At 39.3% G+C, this 21,079-nt stretch overlaps 1 protein-coding gene across 21 annotated transcripts in view; it reads left to right on the top strand.

The window, feature by feature from the left end:
• The window catches only part of ptprf.L (protein tyrosine phosphatase receptor type F L homeolog), a 634,602-nt gene that overhangs the window by 587,274 nt on the left and 26,249 nt on the right, over positions 1–21,079 (top strand). For 12 of the 21 annotated variants that reach the window (XM_041589192.1, XM_041589193.1, XM_041589197.1 and 9 more), the window contains 2 exons: positions 3,045–3,155; positions 7,380–7,391. In XM_041589192.1, coding sequence (XP_041445126.1) covers positions 3,045–3,155; positions 7,380–7,391 — 123 coding nt within the window. 21 annotated transcript variants of the gene reach the window in all.

Consider the following 21,079-nt stretch of genomic DNA (forward strand, 5'->3'; position numbering starts at 1 on the left):
ACAGAGTATAGGTTGGGAATATTACAAAGTAAATTTCAAATTTTCTTCACTTTTTTACTGTTACATTTAATAAGGTTATCATTAACATGTGATTGGATTGATTTGGCTGCAAATATGGAAGGCTTTATCATGTCTACAAATACAAGGGTTACCTACATTTTGGAACACCTTCACCGACTTTAGTTCAGTATGTGGGGTGTTGAGAGCTGTATTTCCAGCTTTCATCTGTAGGACTCAGGCTGTCCATGCCTGTTGTATGAGATGTATTGGTTCTTCCAATACTGCTTGACCCTTCAAGATATCTGACCAATTGAGCTGAACAAAATGAGCTGATCTTCGAGTTAAAGAGGAGCTTAGTTTTGAACAGATCAGCTGTAATCCAGCAGGACTTCAGGATGGTCTGTACAAAATTCACTAGAGCTGTTACGCCTGTTATACTAAATCTGGTCAACCTGCCAACGGTCCTGTTTTTCGCAGGACATTCACGATTTTGACAGCTCAGCCCGCAGTCCCGGTATCTTAGGGCAGCGACACATGCTGCTATTTCGGAAGATTAGTCGTTTTCCGAAGTTACCTTACAAGGAAACTTCGAAGCAAGCGAGTGCCATCCCGCCGGCAATTTACATTCTAGCTGGAGGGAAGGCAGTTCAGGGAGATTAGTTGCCCGAAGAAGAATTTGTCGATGGGGCGGCTAATCTCCCCAAAATAGCAGCTTGTGTCTCTGCCCTTGCTGAAATGTCCCAAGTTTCTTTTTGATCTCCTGCACTGATGCCTGGAATAGATACAAAGTTTCTAAGGTTTAATTAAATAAGAGGCTAATAAATTGTAACTATTTAAGATAAGCAATTCTCTTGGGAGAACTGAGACTTGCACTTTCACCTTCATTAGAAAAACTAAAACACATAAAACATGGCCCTAAAACCCCCAGAAATGTGTTCAAACATTCCATAACCTGCCATTTTGTACAATGGACATGGTATTTAGGGGTGTGGTCAAAAATGAACTTTTTTCCCCTCTTTTTGATTCTCAAATGTTGGGAGGTATGAAGTATGACCAGATTTAACCATCATGGACAAATTAAGCCAAAATAATAGATCAGGAAAATTTGAGTTTGTCCTAACTGAAACAGAAGTGTATATTTCCAGGGAATTTGTAAGTAACTCTGTCCATACATAGTTACCTTGTAACTGGTATTTATATAAAGGTCCACTTGTTTGCCCTATTTACAGTCAGATCATGCAAGAGACATAAGCAGTGTGGCTAGAGGGATTACATAATGTTGCTGAAAAAGGTCCTCCGTTATATATCTAGATGTCCCAGGTTCATATATAAATTTAAAAAGAGTTTTGGTCCTATATCTGCATCTAATTACAGTCAATAAGGGATAAATAGTGGCCTCTTGGTATGTGCTAATACTGATGCATCGGAATACCAGTCAGTGTATGGTGGGGACCAAAGGCCATCCTGCCTGTTCTAAATTACAGCAACATTTTAAATGCATGATTTTTTAAATTGCAATGTATGTTATAGTATGCAGGTTGAATAACTTCAGGAGATGTTATTTTTAACTGGGATTTCTTACAAGTTAAAAACTATTTGGATTCTATATATGATTATCTTTGGAGCTTTTATTATTTGTGGTGTATCTAGGCATCACATGTTACAAGTATCCTTACTGTTATGAGTACATTTTATACAGTATAATCACACTACATATATCTATAGGTTTTCATACATCCAGGTCACAATATATCTAGTTGTGGTTAGTCTAAATCGGCTGCTTCTGTCAAGTCCAGTTGATTTAGGCTTACCAATACAAGATATTGTAGCCACATGTATGCCAAGAATTGTTTCTCAAGAACATTGTTTGGTAAGTCTGTTGTGCAGTGCTTTCATCTCTCCATCCCATTGAGCAGGTCTGTCCAACAGTGACCTTCATCAGACTAACAAGGTAGATTTGTTCTAAAGGCCAGTACTTTAATTCGCAAGGCGTTAAACCTGTAGTAGTCGGCAAAGCTTAAACATAGTTTGTTTTTTTAAAGCAATGAAGTTGGACAGCACTGCTGAAACATGCAAGTTTATCATTTGCTACACATCATTATGCATAAAACAGTCCTCGATGTCTGTGTTTGTTGTACATGTAAAGTTTACTGGTATAAGTGTTGGGTATGTCCTACAGTGCCTGGTTTGTGTAAGAACATAACTTACTGCATAGAATAAGACAATTTAGCTTAACTTGAGAAACAGCATACTTTAAAAAAGATTTAAATAAAGAGAATAACAAGGCTTGGAGTAGGCAAGCAATATTACATTTTAAGGAAGATGATCAAAAATCAAGCCCGTGCCTTTGTTCAATGATAAAGTCATAATTATCCAGTATTCATTCTGTGATTATTCGCTGAAAAAGAAACAAATGTAATTTCTAGAACTGCGCATCTTAAGTGGAAAGAAAAGACTAAACTAATTGTATAGATGTACTGAATATCTGATTGTGCTTTCATATTTGTCTTTACTGTGCTTTGAAGATATAACATTTAAGATAACAATCAAATCTCTACATTATGGACTAAGAATTGTTTGTCTGTTGTGGAGGTACATTCTTATTCTTAGCGATGGGACTGAAGGCTTCTAGCCGAAGAAAGTGTCAGCTATGTGTAAAGACAGAGAAAGCAAATAGGAAAACTGCTGATCTCCAATTTAAAATTGGAAAAAACGTGGAGTTACCACATATATCTATTAGATATAGAAAGCAGCCCGGGAGGGTCCCCTGCATGTCTCCCATCAGGCAGATTTAACCCACATGATGATTATTTTGCATATACTTAGCAACCATACTTGACAGGGATCCCTTCAGACTAATTAAAGGGCTTCTTAACGTTTCTCTTGAAATGTTGTGTTTATGTAGCCAACTAAGCAAAGTTTAAAGGCTTGTCAGAATTTTGTTGTGGGAAATGTTGTGGGAAATGTATACAATACCCTGTCAACCACTGAAGATCTAATTTTTTTTAAATATGTCTGTCTCTACTTTTTCATCTCCCTTACAGGAGCCTTGCAGATAGAAAACAGCGAGGAATCTGATCAGGGCAAATATGAATGCGTTGCAACAAACAGCGCAGGGACACGTTACTCCGCTCCTGCTAACCTCTATGTGCGCGGTAAGATGCCCAACACTGCCTGAAGTCATCACCCTCATTGGACTGCTTCTAACCTGTTTCTATTTGCAGCCAACCTGGACTCCTGAGGCAGAACAAATATTTATCTCTGATGGGTTTGAAGTGTATCCGATTGCTTGATCTGTGTGTGTGAGGAACAAAAAAGTGCCTGTAGTGAGCTGTCTTACATGCTGTGTATGAGTGTTCCATGTTACATTCATTTATTATGTTCTGCTATTGACAATACCTACTAAAACACCTGTTTGAGGACAAAAAAAGGCAAATTGTTACAATTTGCATTGACACATTTACACTCTGTTTTCTTTAACTCATTTTACCCTTGCGTGTTTATTTCCGTTTGACCAATTGATGTCAACTGAAAATGCCATGTTATTCTGGATTACCCTTTTATAAATCTAGGTCCCTAGGTCCCATATTGAGTATGCGTGCCAGTTGCAAATATTGATTATGTGTGCTGTTTGCGTGGATATATTAACCATAGTCCTGTCAGGGACCTGTATTTGAATGTCCCTCACAATCCATGAAGCCACAACACCTAATACACCCCCATAGAGCTGAATGTTTGCCAACATGATTGTTGTTTTGCATACATTTTGTGTTTTCTTCTTGTCATTTCGACTTTAGATTCATCTGAAAGGGGATGTAAACCCAAAGACACTTTGTGCCTAATGAAAGAAAATGTACTTTCATGTTCATTAAAATGTTTGTTATTAATGAGATTAAAAACACTTGGGGGCATATTTATTCTGTGGTGTAAAAACAGTGGAATAATTCACCACACGTCACCAGGCCAAGTAAATAAGGCGTAAAATGTGGCATACATTTTTTAAGCGTTTTTTCTTAGTGTGAGTTCCACCAGAAGCAATGTAAAATTACAGCAGCAAACCTGGCGTTCGCATGCTGTAAAATAAAACACAAATTGACAAACTCGCCATTTATTTTACACTGCTTTTTACACAGCTTTTTGTGAATTTGATTTTATACAGCATAATAAATATGCCTTGGGGTAGTGAGTTAGGCACCTTTCAGTGAGTCAATTTGTCAAATGGTCTTCGTGGTTTTCCTCTGTTACAACCTTTATTTCTTATTAGTTATAATTGTAATTACAATTGAAATCTGTATGTTTCTGCCCTATTGGTTCAGTCTCTAGAAACAATGTAGGAAAAGTCTGATCTTCTTTCTAAAGCTGGCCATAGACGCAAAGATCAGATCGTACGAATCGAGGATTCCAGACCGTGTGTAGAGTGTGTGTAGAGTCCCGACATTTTTCGTCCGGCGGAGATCGATCGTTTGGTCGCTCGGACATGTTAAAGGAAAACTATACCCCCCAAACAATGTAGGTCTCTATAAAAAGATATTGCATAAAACAGCTCATATGTAAAACCCTGCTTCATGTAAATAAACCATTTTCATAAAAATATACTTTTCTAGTAGTATGTGCCATTGGGTAATCATAAATAGAAAATTGCCATTTTAAAAAATAAGGGCCGCCCCCTGGGATCGTAGGATTCACTGTACTCACAAACAAACCAAACAAACCATACATGTTAGGTCACATGAGCCAATTAACAGACAGAGTTGTGTCTTTTGCTTCAACACTTCTTCCTGTAACAGTTAGAGTTGTAGTATTTCTGGTCAGGTGATCTCTGAGGCAGCACAGAGACCATCACGAAATGGTGGCTCAAGGCAAGAGATGTAAAAGGGCAATATTTACTTAAATATATATTCCAGTTTGGTAAGATTCTTTAATATGCCACTTAATATGATATGAACTATCTGTTGCTTAAGTGTTCATTTTGGGGGTATAGTTTTCCTTTAAAAGATTTCTGTCGGCTGCCGATAATATCTCTGCATGTATTGCCGATCGTACAATTTTCAGAGGGTCACTAGCTTTTGTCGGACATAACTTTCGTACGATTGCTGTCAGGGGCAGAACATCGGCGGATCTGTTCTTTTGTACTTTATCTGATCGGAATGGTTAGTGGCAGGTCGGGAGATGGGGAAATCCGATTGTACGATGGTTCGTGCGATTGGATCTTTGCATCTATGCCCAGCTTTATTTGCTAAGGGGAGGTTAATTGCAGTTATGACCACAACAAAAGTAAATACTGTTACCTGAAATACTGAAAACGACACCTAAAACAATTGTCACTTTAATACTAACAGCATATTCAGCTTCCTGTAATAAAATATAGTCAGTCCTTTGCCAATTTGTTTTTAAACTTATAAATTCCGCAGAAGTGATAATACATGATGTATGTGCACCTTTTGTGATTGTTGCAGCTGCCCTATAGCATGCCCCATTTTAAGAGAAAAAATACTTTCTAAAAGCATTCCTGTCTCCCCTTGCAGTTCTATTCACCCCTTTGGCTATAAAAAGTTTACTTGCCAAAGGAAACATGAAGTATCTAATTTTAGCAGTGCTAAGTAATAACTCCCATTCAGAAAAAAAACATCTCAGTCACAAGGTGTCTTAGACTCATGTGAAGATTTTCTCAGGGTGGTATTAGCTAAGGAATTCACTGTATAAAATGGGAATACGTATAAAATCTCCAATTATCACATCCTAGTTACACTGATTCCTGCATGTGACTTTACACAGGAAATATAGAAGAGGGAATAGTTTGAAATTTGCCTAATAAAAGAAAACATAATTCTAAGCAACTTTCCAATAAACATTTATTAAAAATGTTTATTGCTTTTAAAGTTATTTGTAAAAACAATGGCTATTGAAAGCAGCATTTTAACTCCTGGTTGTTACTTTTTAAACAATGTTCCCACAGGTCTGCTTATCAACTGCCTTGTCTTACATTGTATCAACAGTCTGAAACACCCAGGCAGAGAATAGAAAGGGACAAATCTGGGTTTCAATAGCAATACATATACAATGTGTAATGAATTTACATTTCAAAGTTGCTTAGAATTATGTTTTCTTTTATTAGACAAAAAAACATTTTTGGGTTGACATTCCCTTTAAAAATTTAACAGGACCTATAACAGAAACAATTTCTATTAGCCTAAATAAAAAATGTTGTAATGGATCCCAAATGTTGTTACAAGGGAAAGTGTACACTGACCTATGATTATTTATCAATCCTTTTTGATATGGTGCACAGAATTAGTGCAGAAAAGCCTCAAACCCACACAAAATATTGTAAGGGTCAGGGCACACGCTCGGATTCGGGGAGTTTAGTGGCCCGGCAACAAATCTCCTCTTCTTCGGGGCGACTAATCTCCTAGAACTGCCTCCCACCGGCTAGAATGTGTCGCAGGGTGACTAATCTCCCCAAATCTGAGCGTGTGCCCTGACAATAAAATGTACGGATAAAATTGCCATTTTCATGCAGGGGAGATGGAAAAGTGTCAGAGCTCATAACGAATATGTGGACTTTCACTATAATGTGTGGTTCTCTTTGGCTGTAGTTCAGCAACATTTGGAGCGATATGTATGCAACTGAATCTTCTACATTTGGAGATATATATCAGTATCTGTGTATCTTCTAAATTATATTTTTGTCTATATAAACTCCAATATTTGGTTAAAGGGGCTCTTTACTCTTTACCTCTATTCAACTTAAGTTCAGTGATTAGGGCTTGTGTTAAACATGTCATGGATTTTGCGTGATTATAACAATGAGCAAAAGTATGTTCAGCACAAGACCTATTAATTAAATGCATGTTGAAGGAGGGGGGGTATACTACTGCTTTAAAAGCAGCAGTTATCTGTGTGTGTCTAAATGGCATTGTGTAGCTCAGTTGTGTTTCTGTGTTCATTACTATACATATTTATATTGTTTGTCATGTGAAAGTATATTTTTGGTGTGTAAGATAGTGTGGTGTTTGTAGACATGCATTCTGCTCCATGGGATGTACATTGTATTTGTTACGAGTTGATGATCTGAATGATTATCATTTGGATTGATTTTTGGAATCAAGTATGATTCTGAATGAGTGCTAATATATTTGTGGTGATTGATAATGTGTGGTAATAAATAGTTTCACAGTTGCCATACATTTGATTGAAAGTAGAATTGGATATTGCATCCTGTTTGACAATGTGTGTATTGTATGGTGGTGTATGTTTGTGGTGGTGTGATGTGGACACATGCAGCTTTGCCGTTTTTACTCTCTCTGTGTTTCTCCTTGTCTCTCTTCTACTTCGTCATCTTCATCGCACTGCCATTCAAACAATCCTCCATCTCTCAGATCAGCGAGAAGGTTGGTCCTTTTCATTTCTTATCCAGATAAAACTGGCACGCCTGGTCCAGCCCTCCCTCTGTGGGGAGTCAGCAGATCCAGGCTCAAAAGAGAGCTTTAATTCTGCAGTCCCCTCTCCTTGCTTCATTACTGCATTCTAACCTGTGATTTTATTGCCTGCCTGTATTGCGAGCCTTACAGTGCATTGTGTCATTGACCTATCCTCTCTGTGTGCACGCTCTACTGTGCATGGTCCTCTCCCAACCTTTACAACCCAGCTCTCTACAGCTCATTATACTGAAAGCAGTAGCTCCCACAGGTTAAACAGTTATTGGCTGTTGTAGGCTTCAAAAACCTCTTCCAAACAATAGGCACCCCTGGTATGTTGAACACATTGACATTCCATTATCAGGTTTGAATATTTGTATATGTTTGTCTGTTCTTAGATGTGAATACTATATTTTTTCATTTTTATGATATTGCACATCATCCATCACAGCAGTGCAATATCTGTTAGTGGCTCAACTCTTCATCTTTTCTCCCCAAAGTTTTTGGCAGTGCTACCACATGTTATATTAATATTTTTATTGCAGGATATTACTTGAGAAGTGTCCCAATACTGTATATATATATATATATATATATATTTCTCCGGGAGTCCTTTGGCAGCACAGGGACAGATGGGTTAATGCACACTTCCCTTCAGGAGGCAGGATGGCTTTAAAGAAGTGAATTAGTGATGGTCTGCCCCTCAGATCCTCCTCTTCCCTGCATTAGCCCCTCCCCTATTAGTTTTTTGCCATCCTGCTCCCAGGAGGTAGGATGTGGGAGAGCTCGGCTCTCCAAACATCATTTTATTTTACTTTCTTTTCCTTTCTTTTATTATTTTTATTTTTTTATTAGGTTCTTCAGAACAAACTGCAGTGTTTCAGAGGGTGTTTTTATACCCATCTCCGCTCCACTTACTACAGCATGCTACAGCGCTGCATGGTAAGCCAAAGAACCCACAAGCTCGCAGAGTAGTTTTTCAGACATGCTGCAGCGCTGTCTTACTCTCTGCCGCTGGTTTCAGGCATGCTATAGCGCTGCCAATAACCACTACCAAAACAAAGGTATGCCTTAGCGCTGCCGCATCCACGAGTCCACAGGATGTGTTCACCTGTGTTTGAATTTCGCGCCTTCACATTTGGCGCGCCTCAAGCCAGAGCGCACTTCCGCTTTTGCCGACAGGAAGTCACTGCAGTTAATGCGCACAACGGCAAACACATACGCCATCCAGTCGCGCACAGGAACGCTGCTCAGCGTGATCGCTGTCTGTGAGGTGACGATTCCTTAGTCGGCGCTACTGTTAACGAAGGGGTAGGTAGCCTTTTTCTTCTGACAAAGGCCAAAGATTCACGGGATGGTGGGCAATCCTCACTACGTGATATTTTATTTTGCAGGACACGCAACCTCAACTGATATCCCCTGCTCCTATTAATTCCCATAGCCTCTTAGCTACGGAACAAGGGGTATACCCCACAATCATTTTAATTGGAAAAATATTTTTCTGGGGCACTTATTTTCTGCACTTACTTTCTGCACTTCTTTTCTGCTAACGCTGCAATTTACACTTATACCTATTTTCCTAACTCTATGGCCTAACATGGCATCTGAGCAGTCAAAATCTCTAACTTCACTCACAGATACTGCAGAAGTGTCCAAAACCAAAGAATCCAATGGCGCAACAGCCAAAAGGTCTTATAAACGCACTAAGGACATAGAGCAAACTTCTAAGAAGCGTAAACCCTCAGCTGACTCAGAACAGTCAGTAGCTACTGGGGAGTCCAGTAATCCACCAAAACAGATTCCGGACTGGCTCCAAGCTTTTCAGTCATCAATCCTAGGCATGACTGCATCCATTGATAAATTGGCATCTATGCATACAATTCAACACACCCAGGATAGGGTACACATGACCTCAGCCACTTCTTGTCCTCCTTCACCAAGTCGGCCTGACCATTCACAGGACATATCCTCTGAGGAGGAGGGGATTCTGCAAGAAGCAGATAGTGACTGGGAAGACGAAGTTTCAGAACAATCACCGACCGCTGAACGCTCTCATAAGTCACAGACAGATGCTGTCAATGCCCTTCTATCCGACATGTTCCACTCCTTAGGCATTCAAGAAGAACACAAAGAAATCCAAACTTTGGACAAGCTTTTCGGCTCTACTCAAAAGAAACAAAGGAGTTTTCCTGTACACAGTACAATTACTGACACCATTCAAAAAGAATGGGCTAACCCAGATAAACGCTTCTCCAAGGATAAGAGATTGGACACATTATATCCCATTGAAAATTCTCAAAGGGAAAAATGGGACACTGTCCCTAAAGTAGACGCACCAGTCGCACGTCTAGCAAAAAGAACTACCATCCCACTAGAAGATGGAACTTCTTTTAAAGACCCAATGGACAGAAAAGCGGAAAACATTATGAAACACATCTTCTCATGTACGACATCAGCCTTTAAACCCACAGTAGCTTCAGCCTGTGTCACACGCACTCTAGTACTCTGGTTAGAGGAAGCGTTAACTGCAACGGACAATCCTGATTTTGACATGCACTCCCATTTATCAAAAGTTACCAATGCTGTACATTTTCTCTGCGATTCTTCCATGGACATTCTTCAATTATTAGCTAGATCATCAGCTCTATCCATAGCAGCTAGACGATCCTTATGGATGAAAACATGGAATGCAGACCCAGCATCCAAGAAAAACTTGGTTGCCCTACCATTTAAGGGAACTTCATTATTTGGACCCGAGTTAGATTCACTCATTTCCAAAATCACAGGAGGTAAGAGTAACTTCCTCCCACAAGACAGGAAGGGCAAATCACCCTTTCCACCACAAAAACGGTCCTTTCGGACATCTTCCTTTGGCCGCAGAATGCCTCAGCGTTCCCAAAATCAAAACTCATATCAGAACACATATCAAAACAGCTACCCAAGCACCTCCAAGGGATTTCGGACCAACAAGAGACCGAATTGGTCCTACCAAAAGCGTTCCTTCAAAGGAGCGCCAGACAAACCGCAAGATCAATGAAGATTACTCTCCTACGGACAGGGAAACTGCGGTAGGGGGACGCCTTTCTCTGTTCAAAGGAGTGTGGATTCGTACCACTCCAGACAAGTGGGTACACAAAGTAATTTCAGAGGGATACAAAATGCAATTCACAGCATCACCCCCTCACCGGTTTATGCGTTCCAGACCGCCAATTTCAGCGGCAGCACGGGTGACACTGCAAAAGGTCTTAGGGGACATGCTGGCCACCAAAGCCATCTTACCGGTACCACTGCAAGAAAGGAGACACGGGTTTTATTCAAACCTTTTCCTAGTCCCCAAAAAAGACGGAAAAGTAAGACCGGTATTAGACCTGAAAGCTCTGAACAGTTATCTTTACATACCAACATTCAAAATGGAATCCCTCAGGTCTGTGATCAACAATGTGGAAAAAGGAGACTTTTTCACATCCATAGATCTCACCGATGCATACCTGCACATCCCCATCCACAGAGATTACCAAAAATTTCTGCGTTTCACAATCCTCGGTGGCCACTACCAATTCCAAGCGCTACCTTTCGGACTCGCCACAGCGCCAAGAGTATTTACGAAAGTCATGGCAGCTCTAGTAGCACATGTGAGACTGCAACACCTGTACATTCTACCTTACCTCGACGATCTTCTTCTAAGATCACCATCCTTCGAAACAGCCACCTACAACACTCAAAGGTGCCTCCAAATTTTACGAGATCACGGCTGGATCATCAACCACACAAAGAGCGTGTTAAGTCCTTCTCAAACGATCATTTTCCTAGGAGCACAATTCGACTCCAGAACACACACAGTGTCCCTCACAGATCAAAAAATAAGGAAGCTGAAGGCAGCCGCGAATTATGCTATAACTCACAGACAACTGTCAGCAAGAGGAACCATGCACCTTCTAGGGCTTATGACGGCCTCCATAGAGCTCATACCATATGCCCGATTTCACATGCGCTACCTCCAACTAGAATTCCTGCAAAAGTGGGACAAGCTTCATCACAATCTCGAGGCCCGAATCAACCTGTCGCAATCTACCAGGCAATCCCTGAAGTGGTGGCTCCAAACACGAAACCTCAAGACAGGGAGGATTTGCTCGATCAAACACTGGTCCCTCGTTACCACAGACGCCAGCCTCATTGGTTGGGGTGGTGTTTACGGTCACCTCAAAGTCCAAGGCAAATGGTCACCTCCAGAAAAGAAACTGCACATCAATGTCCTCGAAATCAGGGCAATCTACCTGTCTCTATCACACTGGACTCACCTGCTCAAGCACCGACCAATCAAAATACAATCCGACAATGCCACAGCAGTTGCCTATGTCAATCATCAAGGGGGCACGCGAAGTGTGGCAGCGTGGCAGGAAGCTCAGCGGGTACTGCAATGGGCAGAAAACCATGCTTGCATCCTGTCTGCAGTTTACATACCCGGACAACTCAACTGGGAGGCAGATCTCCTCAGTCGCCATTTTTTGGATCCGGGGGAATGGTCCCTCCATCCGGTTTTTCGCCAGATCACTGCATGCTGGGGAAACCCACAAATAGATTTAATGGCGTCAAGCTTCAATCATCAGCTCCCCAGATACTGCTCCAGGTACCGGGACCATCAGGCAGTCGAGTTAGATGCAATGGTAACACCATGGACGTTCGACATGGTTTACATTTTTCCACCAATTCCCATGATTCATCCGATTCTACGTCGACTGAGTCTGTTCAACACCACAGCCATTGTGATCACACCATATTGGCCCAGAAGAGCCTGGTTCTCGGATCTTCTAAATCTGTCGATCGCACCACCATGGCATCTACCTCTAAGGGAAGACCTGCTTCTCCAGGACCAGTACAGGCATCCCAACCTAAAACACCTATCACTAACGGCATGGCTCTTGAGAGCACCATCTGGAGGCGTAAGGGATTTTCGGACAGAGTGACAAAAACTCTTTTGCAAGCTCGCAAGCCGACAACGGCATCCTCTTACTACCGTATTTGGCGAACGTTTATGACTTGGTGCCAAAATCAATCGTTGTCTCACTCCACCTGCAGGTTACCTATTCTACTCGAATTTCTACAAGCAGGACTGGATAAAGGGTTGGGAGTCAATTCTCTCAAAGTCCAGGTCTCAGCCCTATCGCTGTTTTTTCAAACCCCTTTGGCTTTTCAGCAAGAAGTTAAGACCTTTTTACAGGCGGCATCCCACATAAATCCACCTTTCCGACAACCCACGCCGCCGTGGGACCTCAACCTCATACTCAAAGTACTACAAACGAAGCCATTCGAACCACTGGCCACTACCAGCCTACAACTATTGACATTGAAGGTTGTCTTTTTGGTTGCTATTGCCTCAGCCCGCCGGGTATCCGAATTGGGGGCATTGAGTCATAAACCACCTTTTTGTATTTTCCACCAAGACAAGGTAGTTCTACGTACTGTACCAACGTTTCTGCCGAAAGTCAACTCTGCTTTTCACATAAACCAGGAGATAGTGTTGCCCTCCCTCTGCCCGAAACCTCAGACGGAGACTGAACGCAGGATTCACACCCTGGATGTGGCGCGGGCGCTGAAGTTCTACATTCACAGAACTACAGAGTTTCGGAAGACCGATGCACTTTTTGTTCTATATGGATCCTCTCGCAAAGGTGCAAAAGCATCCAAACACACCATCGCCAGGTGGATCAAACTTGCTATCACCAAGGCATACCAGATTCGGGGACAACCTGTTCCTTTCAGGGTCACAGCCCATTCCACACGAGCACTGAGCACGTCCTGGGCCTTATCTAACGAGGCATCAGCAGAACAGCTTTGCAAGGCGGCCACTTGGTCGTCACTCCACACATTCACAAAGTTTTACAAGTTCAATGTTTTTTCATCTTCAGACGCGGCATTCGGTCGCAAAGTTCTTCAGACAGTTATTTCTTAAAAATGTTATTGACCTGCCAGTCACTGCCATGTTAGAGCAACTTCGAGTCTAACTTCTGTTTGGTACTCCTGTCTGTTTCTTTTTTCTCTATATTCACTGCGCACCCTTCTTCTATGCTTTGGGACTAACCCATCTGTCCCTGTGCTGCCAAAGGACTCCCGGAGAAAAGGGGATTTGTATTACTCACCGATAAATCCTTTTCTCGGAGTCCTGTCAAGGCAGCACAGGGAGCCCCACCAACAAAACATAAACACAAAATTCTCTATCATTTATACTGGTCTACAGCTATGCTAAACGGAACTAATAGGGGAGGGGCTAATGCAGGGAAGAGGAGGATCTGAGGGGCAGACCATCACTAATTCACTTCTTTAAAGCCATCCTGCCTCCTGAAGGGAAGTGTGCATTAACCCATCTGTCCCTGTGCTGCCTTGACAGGACTCCGAGAAAAGGATTTATCGGTGAGTAATACAAATCCCCATATATATATATATATATATATATATATATATATATATATATATATATATATATATATATATATATATATATATATATATATATATATATATATTTATTTTTTTTTTTTTTAGTTTTCAACCAATACTGTATTCTACACAAAGTGTACAACTAGAGAACATAAAACTAAACCTGGCCTATACTAAATTAGGCACAATTAAACAAGTAAAATGTATTGTCCCTATAACTTCTGTTCTGATTGGCCATTTATAAGCTAAATGCAATACATAGCATTATAGTGGACTAAACCATCAAATCAATCCAGTGGGGTTATCCCAATAGCCTGAATAATTAGAGCTTGGTATGTATCGCGGTAAGCATATGTGCGTTACGTTTTATGTTTCTATTCTTCTTTCTGTTGCTTATTCAGTCTGGTTTGAATTGACAATGTTCTATTTATTCAATTTAATTCCTATTATATAGCCCTAACACTCTTCAGATACTGTATTATACATCTTTTTTTCTGGAGTTTTGGAGGAAACTTCCTTTCCTGCCCTCGGCCAATACAAAATTATATTACAGTAAATCTATATAATACTGACGTTTCCTAATTGTCTCTCTGGATATGAAAAATCTTCATACAAATATTAATAGTTCTTAAGCAGACTAACAGATAATTGTTAGAGGGGACCCATGTTTTAATTTTTTAGCATTTTTCGTCAAACATACATTGAATGAAAGTTTGTAAATGAGAGGTTTCCTTTTTTTTTGTCCCTTTCTGCACTTCTGGTGCTTCTTTCCTCCAAACAAGAATCCACTTCCATGCCTTGCATGCTTCGTTTGTCAATTATCTGGCTTTAGTTGCATTGGCTCAAGAGTTTGAACTGGCGTCGCAAAGAATCAAAAGGGAATATTGCTTTCAGAAGCCATTATCTTTTGCAACTGACCACTGACAATTTTAATTATATTTTGACAGTTGCTGAGAATTTTTTTCAGTATGCCAAAATTTTGGTGGTGTTTCACTTATACAAATAGACAAAATACCTTCATAAATAAATAAATAATGTAGAGATATAGTCTATAACTATTGGAGAATTGGCTATGAAAATTAAAGCCTTGAGGCTTGAATCTTGATCAGGTGATGCCCTTTCTTGATCTTTGGCTTGATATAATAAAAGATAAAATGATTGGTTTGCCCACAGCCACCTTTTAATAACCTTTTAATATATATGACAGGACAGGTTTTGCCAATATTAACATGGCAATGCATACACATTTAGGATTATACTTAGGACCCTAACTACCTACAACCATAACTTCAATAACAATGTTTCTCTTTAACACATGTTCCTCATTGCTATTCCACAATGATCAGTAGCTTTGCCCCCAGTGGAGATTTTAGTGTTTGTTTGGCTGTGGATAATGACACGTACACTTCTCTCAGCTGTTTTCCTGGAAGCTGCTCTGTTCACCCAGGCATTTAATTATTGCTCTGTAACTCTGCAAGGTCATATATTAAAGAGTTCTTTTATCTCTGTGCTGCAAATCTGCTACCCTCTCTCCCACCCCTTTATGTTATTTTCATCTGAGAAATTTCCCTGAACGAATGCAAATTGCAAAGCACAAACGACCCTTCTGGACCTAGCATGTGCACATCTGAGTAACAAGCCCTCTCTGAAGCCTTAGTCTAGCAGTGATAAATGCTTCCCTAGATTTTTGTCACATCAAATACTTTCACTTTAAAGTTACACCTGATATATAATCAAAAATGGATAGGGTCCAGACAATATGCTGTGTAAACATGTCAACAATAATAGGTTTGTTAAGAGGCCCAATATATTTGTCTATTAAATCAAGATATAAGATTGTAAGCTCTATCACAGTTGTTTTTGTATGTAGTGTGTGTCTGTATGTATCTATATGTATATGTGTGTGTGTATACACACACACACACACACATACACGAAAAAGTTTGGGAACCCCTGTCAGCCTGCATAATAATTTACTCCACTTTCAACAAAAAAGATAACAGTGGTATGTCTTTCATTTCCCAGGAACATCTAATTCCTGGGGTGTTTTCTGAACAAAGATTTTTAGTGAACCAGTATTCAGTTGTATGAAATTAAATCAAATGTGAAAAACTGGCTGTGCAAGAATTTGGGTACCCTTGTAATTTTGCTAATTTGAATACATGTAACTGCTCAATACTGATTACTGGCAACACCAAATTGGGTGGATTAGCTTGTTAAGCCTTGAACTTCATAGGCAGGTGTGTCCAATCATGAGAAAAGGTATTTTGTGCTTCTGTTTGACTCTCCCCTGAAGAGCGACAGCATGGAATCCTCAAAGCAACTCTCAAAAGATCTGAAAACAAAGATTGTTCAGTATCATGGTTTAGGGCAAGGCTACAAAAAGCTATATTAGAGGTTTAAACTGTCCGTTTCAATTGTAAGGAATGTAATCAGGAAATGGAAGGCCACAGGCACAGTTGTAAAACCCAGGTCTGGCAGGCCAAGAAAAATACAGGAGCAGCAAATGCAGAGGATTGTCAGACTGGTTATGACAACCCAAAGATCACCTCCAAAGACCCGCAAGAACATCTTGCTGCAGATGGTGTAACTCTGCACAAGAATATCTGAATGGTAGGGTGATGAGAAAGAAGCTCTTTTTGCACCCATGCCACAAACAGTCGCTTGTTGTATGCAAAAGCTCATTTAGACATCGAAGTTGAAGGTCGAGGGTCGGATGAATTCAACCCAATATCAACAAATTTTCAGGATAATTGTCAAGCTTCAGTCACAAAGTTGAAGTTGCAGGGGTTGGACAATGACCCTAAACACACGTTGAAAGCTACAAAGTCATTTATGCAGAGGGAGAAGTACAATATTCTGGAATGGCTTTCACAGTCCCCCGACTTAAATATCATGGAAAATTTATGGGATTATTTGAAGCGGGCTGTCCATGCTCAGCAGCCATCAAATTTAACTGAACTGAAGATATTTTGTATGGACGATTAGTCAAAAATACCGCCATTCAGAATCCAGGCACTCATCAAGGAGGAGGTATCTAGAGGCTGTTACATTTGCAAAAGGAGGATCAAATAAGTATTGATGAATATGTCTGTTGGGGTGCCCACATGTATGCACCGGTCTAATTTCATTATGATACATATTGCATATTTTCAGTTAATTTATATAAATAAGCTGCTGTGTAGCAATGGGCGCAGCCTTTTAAGCTCGGAAAAAAGACACAGGTTACATACCACTGTATTGGAAAGAGCTTATCTGTTATGTGGTGTTTTATCTGTTATTTGCTATGTAACTTGTGCCTTTTCTTCTTTTCCAGCTTTGAATGGCTGCCCCCATGGCTACACAGCAGCTTGTTTATATGAACTATAGTAGTCTTTCTCAAGCAAATTCACTAGTTGCAGAGCAACAGTATATTCTGTTTTAATTACTTTGCTACACTTTCAGTTTGTGGTGTTACTGTTCCTTTTAGCTGTTTACTATCAGCATAGACGTACTAAATATTTTTCTCCCTGAAAACTTGTCTCAATAGTTAAAAAGGTATACTGTCATGGGAAAACAAAACACATCAGTGAATAGTGCTGTTCCAGCAGACTTCTGCACTAAATTTTTTTTAAAAACGCAAACTGTTTTTTTTTTTATATTTAATTTTGAAATCTGACATGGGGCTAGACATATTGTCAGTTTCCCAGTCATGTGACTTGTGCTTTGATAAGCATTTGATATAAACCTGTATGTAGACATAACAACTAGGCCCTACAGTAAGATGTTTAACATCTTTATTAAAGGAACAGTAACACCAAAAAATGTAAGTGTTTTAAAGTAATAAAAATATAATGTGTTGCCCTGCACTGGTAAATCTGATCTGTTTGCTTCAGAAACACTACTATAGTTCATATAAACAAGCTGCTGTGTATCAATGGCGGAAATTGAAAAACGCTATATGGCACAGGTTAACGAATGGATAACAGATAACACTATTATGTTTTACAGAGCTTATCTGCTATCTGCGGTGTAACCTGAACCTTTTCTCCATTGAATGGCTGCCCCATTGCTACACAGCAGCTTATTTATATAAACAATAGTAATGTTTCTGAAGCAAACACAGCAGTTTTACCAGTGCAGGGCAACACTGCATTATATTTTCATTACTTTAAAACACTTTTATTTTTTGACGTTACTGTTCCTTTAAACATTTTTATTTGCACATATATGTTGCAATTGTGCATTCATTAGGATTTCCAAGGAGCCTGTATATCTCTGGACTCCCCAGCAATTGCTGGTTCTATTGTTCCTATTGTTTAATTAATAATAAGCAATTATGAGTTAAGAAAAAATAATAAATTAAAAACAAAAAGCTGTGTTCTGCGTAGGCAGTTTTACTTTGAATTGTACTTTGTACAGTAGGTCAATCAGAGGAGTTTCCAAAACAGAGTATTACAAAGTTTAACTGCTTATCTGTTAAACATCTTCCAATTTTTACTGAAGTTGGATATCAAAAGTCATCGGCACCAAAATGCAAGTCCACCTGTCACCACTCCATGTACATTAGATGGGGCTTTCCATTCTACAGTATTTGATTATAGTGATGACAAGTGCCAAAAGGTGTCTTGTCTGTGGCCCATTTGCCAAAAACCTTAGGATGAAATCATACAAGCAGATGTAGTATGAAGAACCACTGACCATTTTGGAACAAATATCATAAATCAATTTTAATAGATATTGAAAAGCACAGACAGTCTGGCAGTTTTTTAGGTATGAGCAAACCTTAAGTCTTAATAATATATGTATCACAGCAGTCTTCGCAAATATAATTAAAGGTCAGGAAAAACATGAAAGTTAGTTAAGACAGGACTATAAAAAGGGTTTATATGCTAGTGCAGCACTTTTTAGTCACCATACATGGCAAATTTCCCAAAAAGGTAAAGGAATTTTCAACCTGAAAGAGAGAAATTCTTAAACATAAAGTCTATCAATTGAGCACAAAGGGATTGACTTGCAAAATATGTAAATCTCTTGGCAGTGTCTACATTTTTAATGCACATGCAAGATTTAAGTGATTTGCACAGTCCATCCAAAAGTTTTCTTTTATGAGCAAGCAGTTGTTTTGTGTCTTCTTATTGGGCATGCTGTGGGTTAGGATTAGTTTGAGTTAAATTCCAGAACATTATTATCCCATGGGATACTTTCATAAGACTTCCATTATTCACACACACACACCAACCACACACCACACACACACACATACAGACTAAAAATGTACTCATTCAGCAGACTAAAAATTTACTCATTTAGCAGACTAGAAATTTACTCATTCAGCAGACTAAAAATTTACTCATTCAGCAGACTAAAAATTTACTCATTCAGCAGACTAAAAATGTACTCAGCAATTAGTTTAGGGAGTGCAATCATGTAAACATCTAGGTGGGTCAGTTACCCAATACGTAACCAAATTGCTGATCATGGAGACCCACTTTTGCAAACATGATAATTCAGGTAATTTTAAATGTATTAAACAGTATAAAAATAATCTGTGAGTTAAGCCATATGTGGTACTTAAATTACATTTTTTGTTTTCTACATTATGTAGTTAAATAAGATAGACAAATAAATAAACAGTATCTCTGCTTATAATTAACAGACATCTCTTTTGCTGAGTGTACAAATGGTCGTGTTACAAATATTTCAATGCAAGGAGTTTTTGCTAACTAGCTATTGGACAAAGCTAAAAAATGGTCTTGATCGCTGGCAACTCTCATACTTTTGCCTTCTGTTGCTTTCTGCGGTTACATGAGCGTAAAGTGATGCCACCTTTCCAAATGTTTATCAGGATGGTAAAATTCTCCTCAAATCCCCATGGGTGAAAAATCCAGTCTTTTAATGCAGTGAGATCACCAGTGAGTGCAATTGGAGACCCTCTTGGTGAATTGGGCATCTCTGTTCATGGATTTGGGAAATATATCCCAGCTTCTCAGCTTTGAATGCTGTAACTGCATGCAGAAAACTATTAAATTATTCAGCGTTCCGCAGTCTATCTCCTGCTGTTCTACTTTATTGTGTTTGTCTAATTCTCTCTACTAGAGAAGTCTTTTGCCACAGATTTGTGTGGTATGTTCCAATAACCTTATAGCAAAGTATCTCAGGCTTAGAACTCTTACTAGCTCTATTAAACATTTCTTAAAATTTGGATTAGCTCCCAAGTAATTTGTCATTTTCATACATTGCAAAAGGAAATATATCTGCATGTTCATGTTATTGAAGTCCGTTGTTAGCATTGTATAAAAGATTATGGGTTCATAAGAGCATGTGCCAAAGCCAGGTTTATAAAGATGCAAGTGCACTTGGTGATATGGGGTTAATGTTTATACATTAATTCTTCAAGTGTTTTAGGTTGTCCAGTGTATATTGACCCTCGCTATTTTCGTTTTTTCCTCAATAAACTTTAAACCTTATGTTCCCATTTGTAGCAATGCATGTGTGAATCCTGTTCTATTGCTGCATGCTTTTTGTAAGATTCCAAAGTCAGTTTCTCCTTCCCAACCTTTTTATTGTCTCTCTTGATAAGTTCTCCATAAAACCCAATAACTCCTGCCTGAAGCATGTGGGATAAATGCTTGTAATATGTTGCTAGAGCACTGCATGTTCTTCCAAAGTGAGATGGTTCCACTCTTCAAAAAATGAGTCATTTTGGATGAAAGCTACAGGCAGTCAAGATACTGAAAAACTAGAGCCCATACTGTCATCATACTAAAATCATTTTCATCTACATTAGTCACAAGCTGAAGGCTGGCAATAGCCTTTCACATTGGCTTCATACTCATGCAGATTCAGTTGCCTTCAGCAAATATAACATGAAATTCAACATTTCTATTTCTTTCTCAAGTTCCAGGGCAACTTACATATTTATTACATAAATAGAAATGATCAATTGGCAGACCAGCCTGCTCATTGAAACGTAACCATTTTTTATTATTTTTATGACCTAGGTAAAGTCTTCTCAGTGGGTTCCTTAACTGGACATCAATAGGTTTAACACACAGTGCTTTATTTCTTCGTTAAAAAAAAAAATCACTTTTATTTATTTTGCAAAATCTTTGTTTTCCCCAGCAACTGGATCATAATGTTGGTATATACACCTTTAGCATGTGCCAAAATGCTGTTTTTCGGGGAGAAACATTTTTTAACTTTTCTTAATCCCTTACTTAGGCAATTTAGTAGTTCATGTTTTT

The sequence above is a fragment of the Xenopus laevis genome, chromosome 4L (genome assembly GCF_017654675.1).
Source record: "Xenopus laevis strain J_2021 chromosome 4L, Xenopus_laevis_v10.1, whole genome shotgun sequence".
Lineage (NCBI taxonomy): Eukaryota > Metazoa > Chordata > Amphibia > Anura > Pipidae > Xenopus > Xenopus laevis.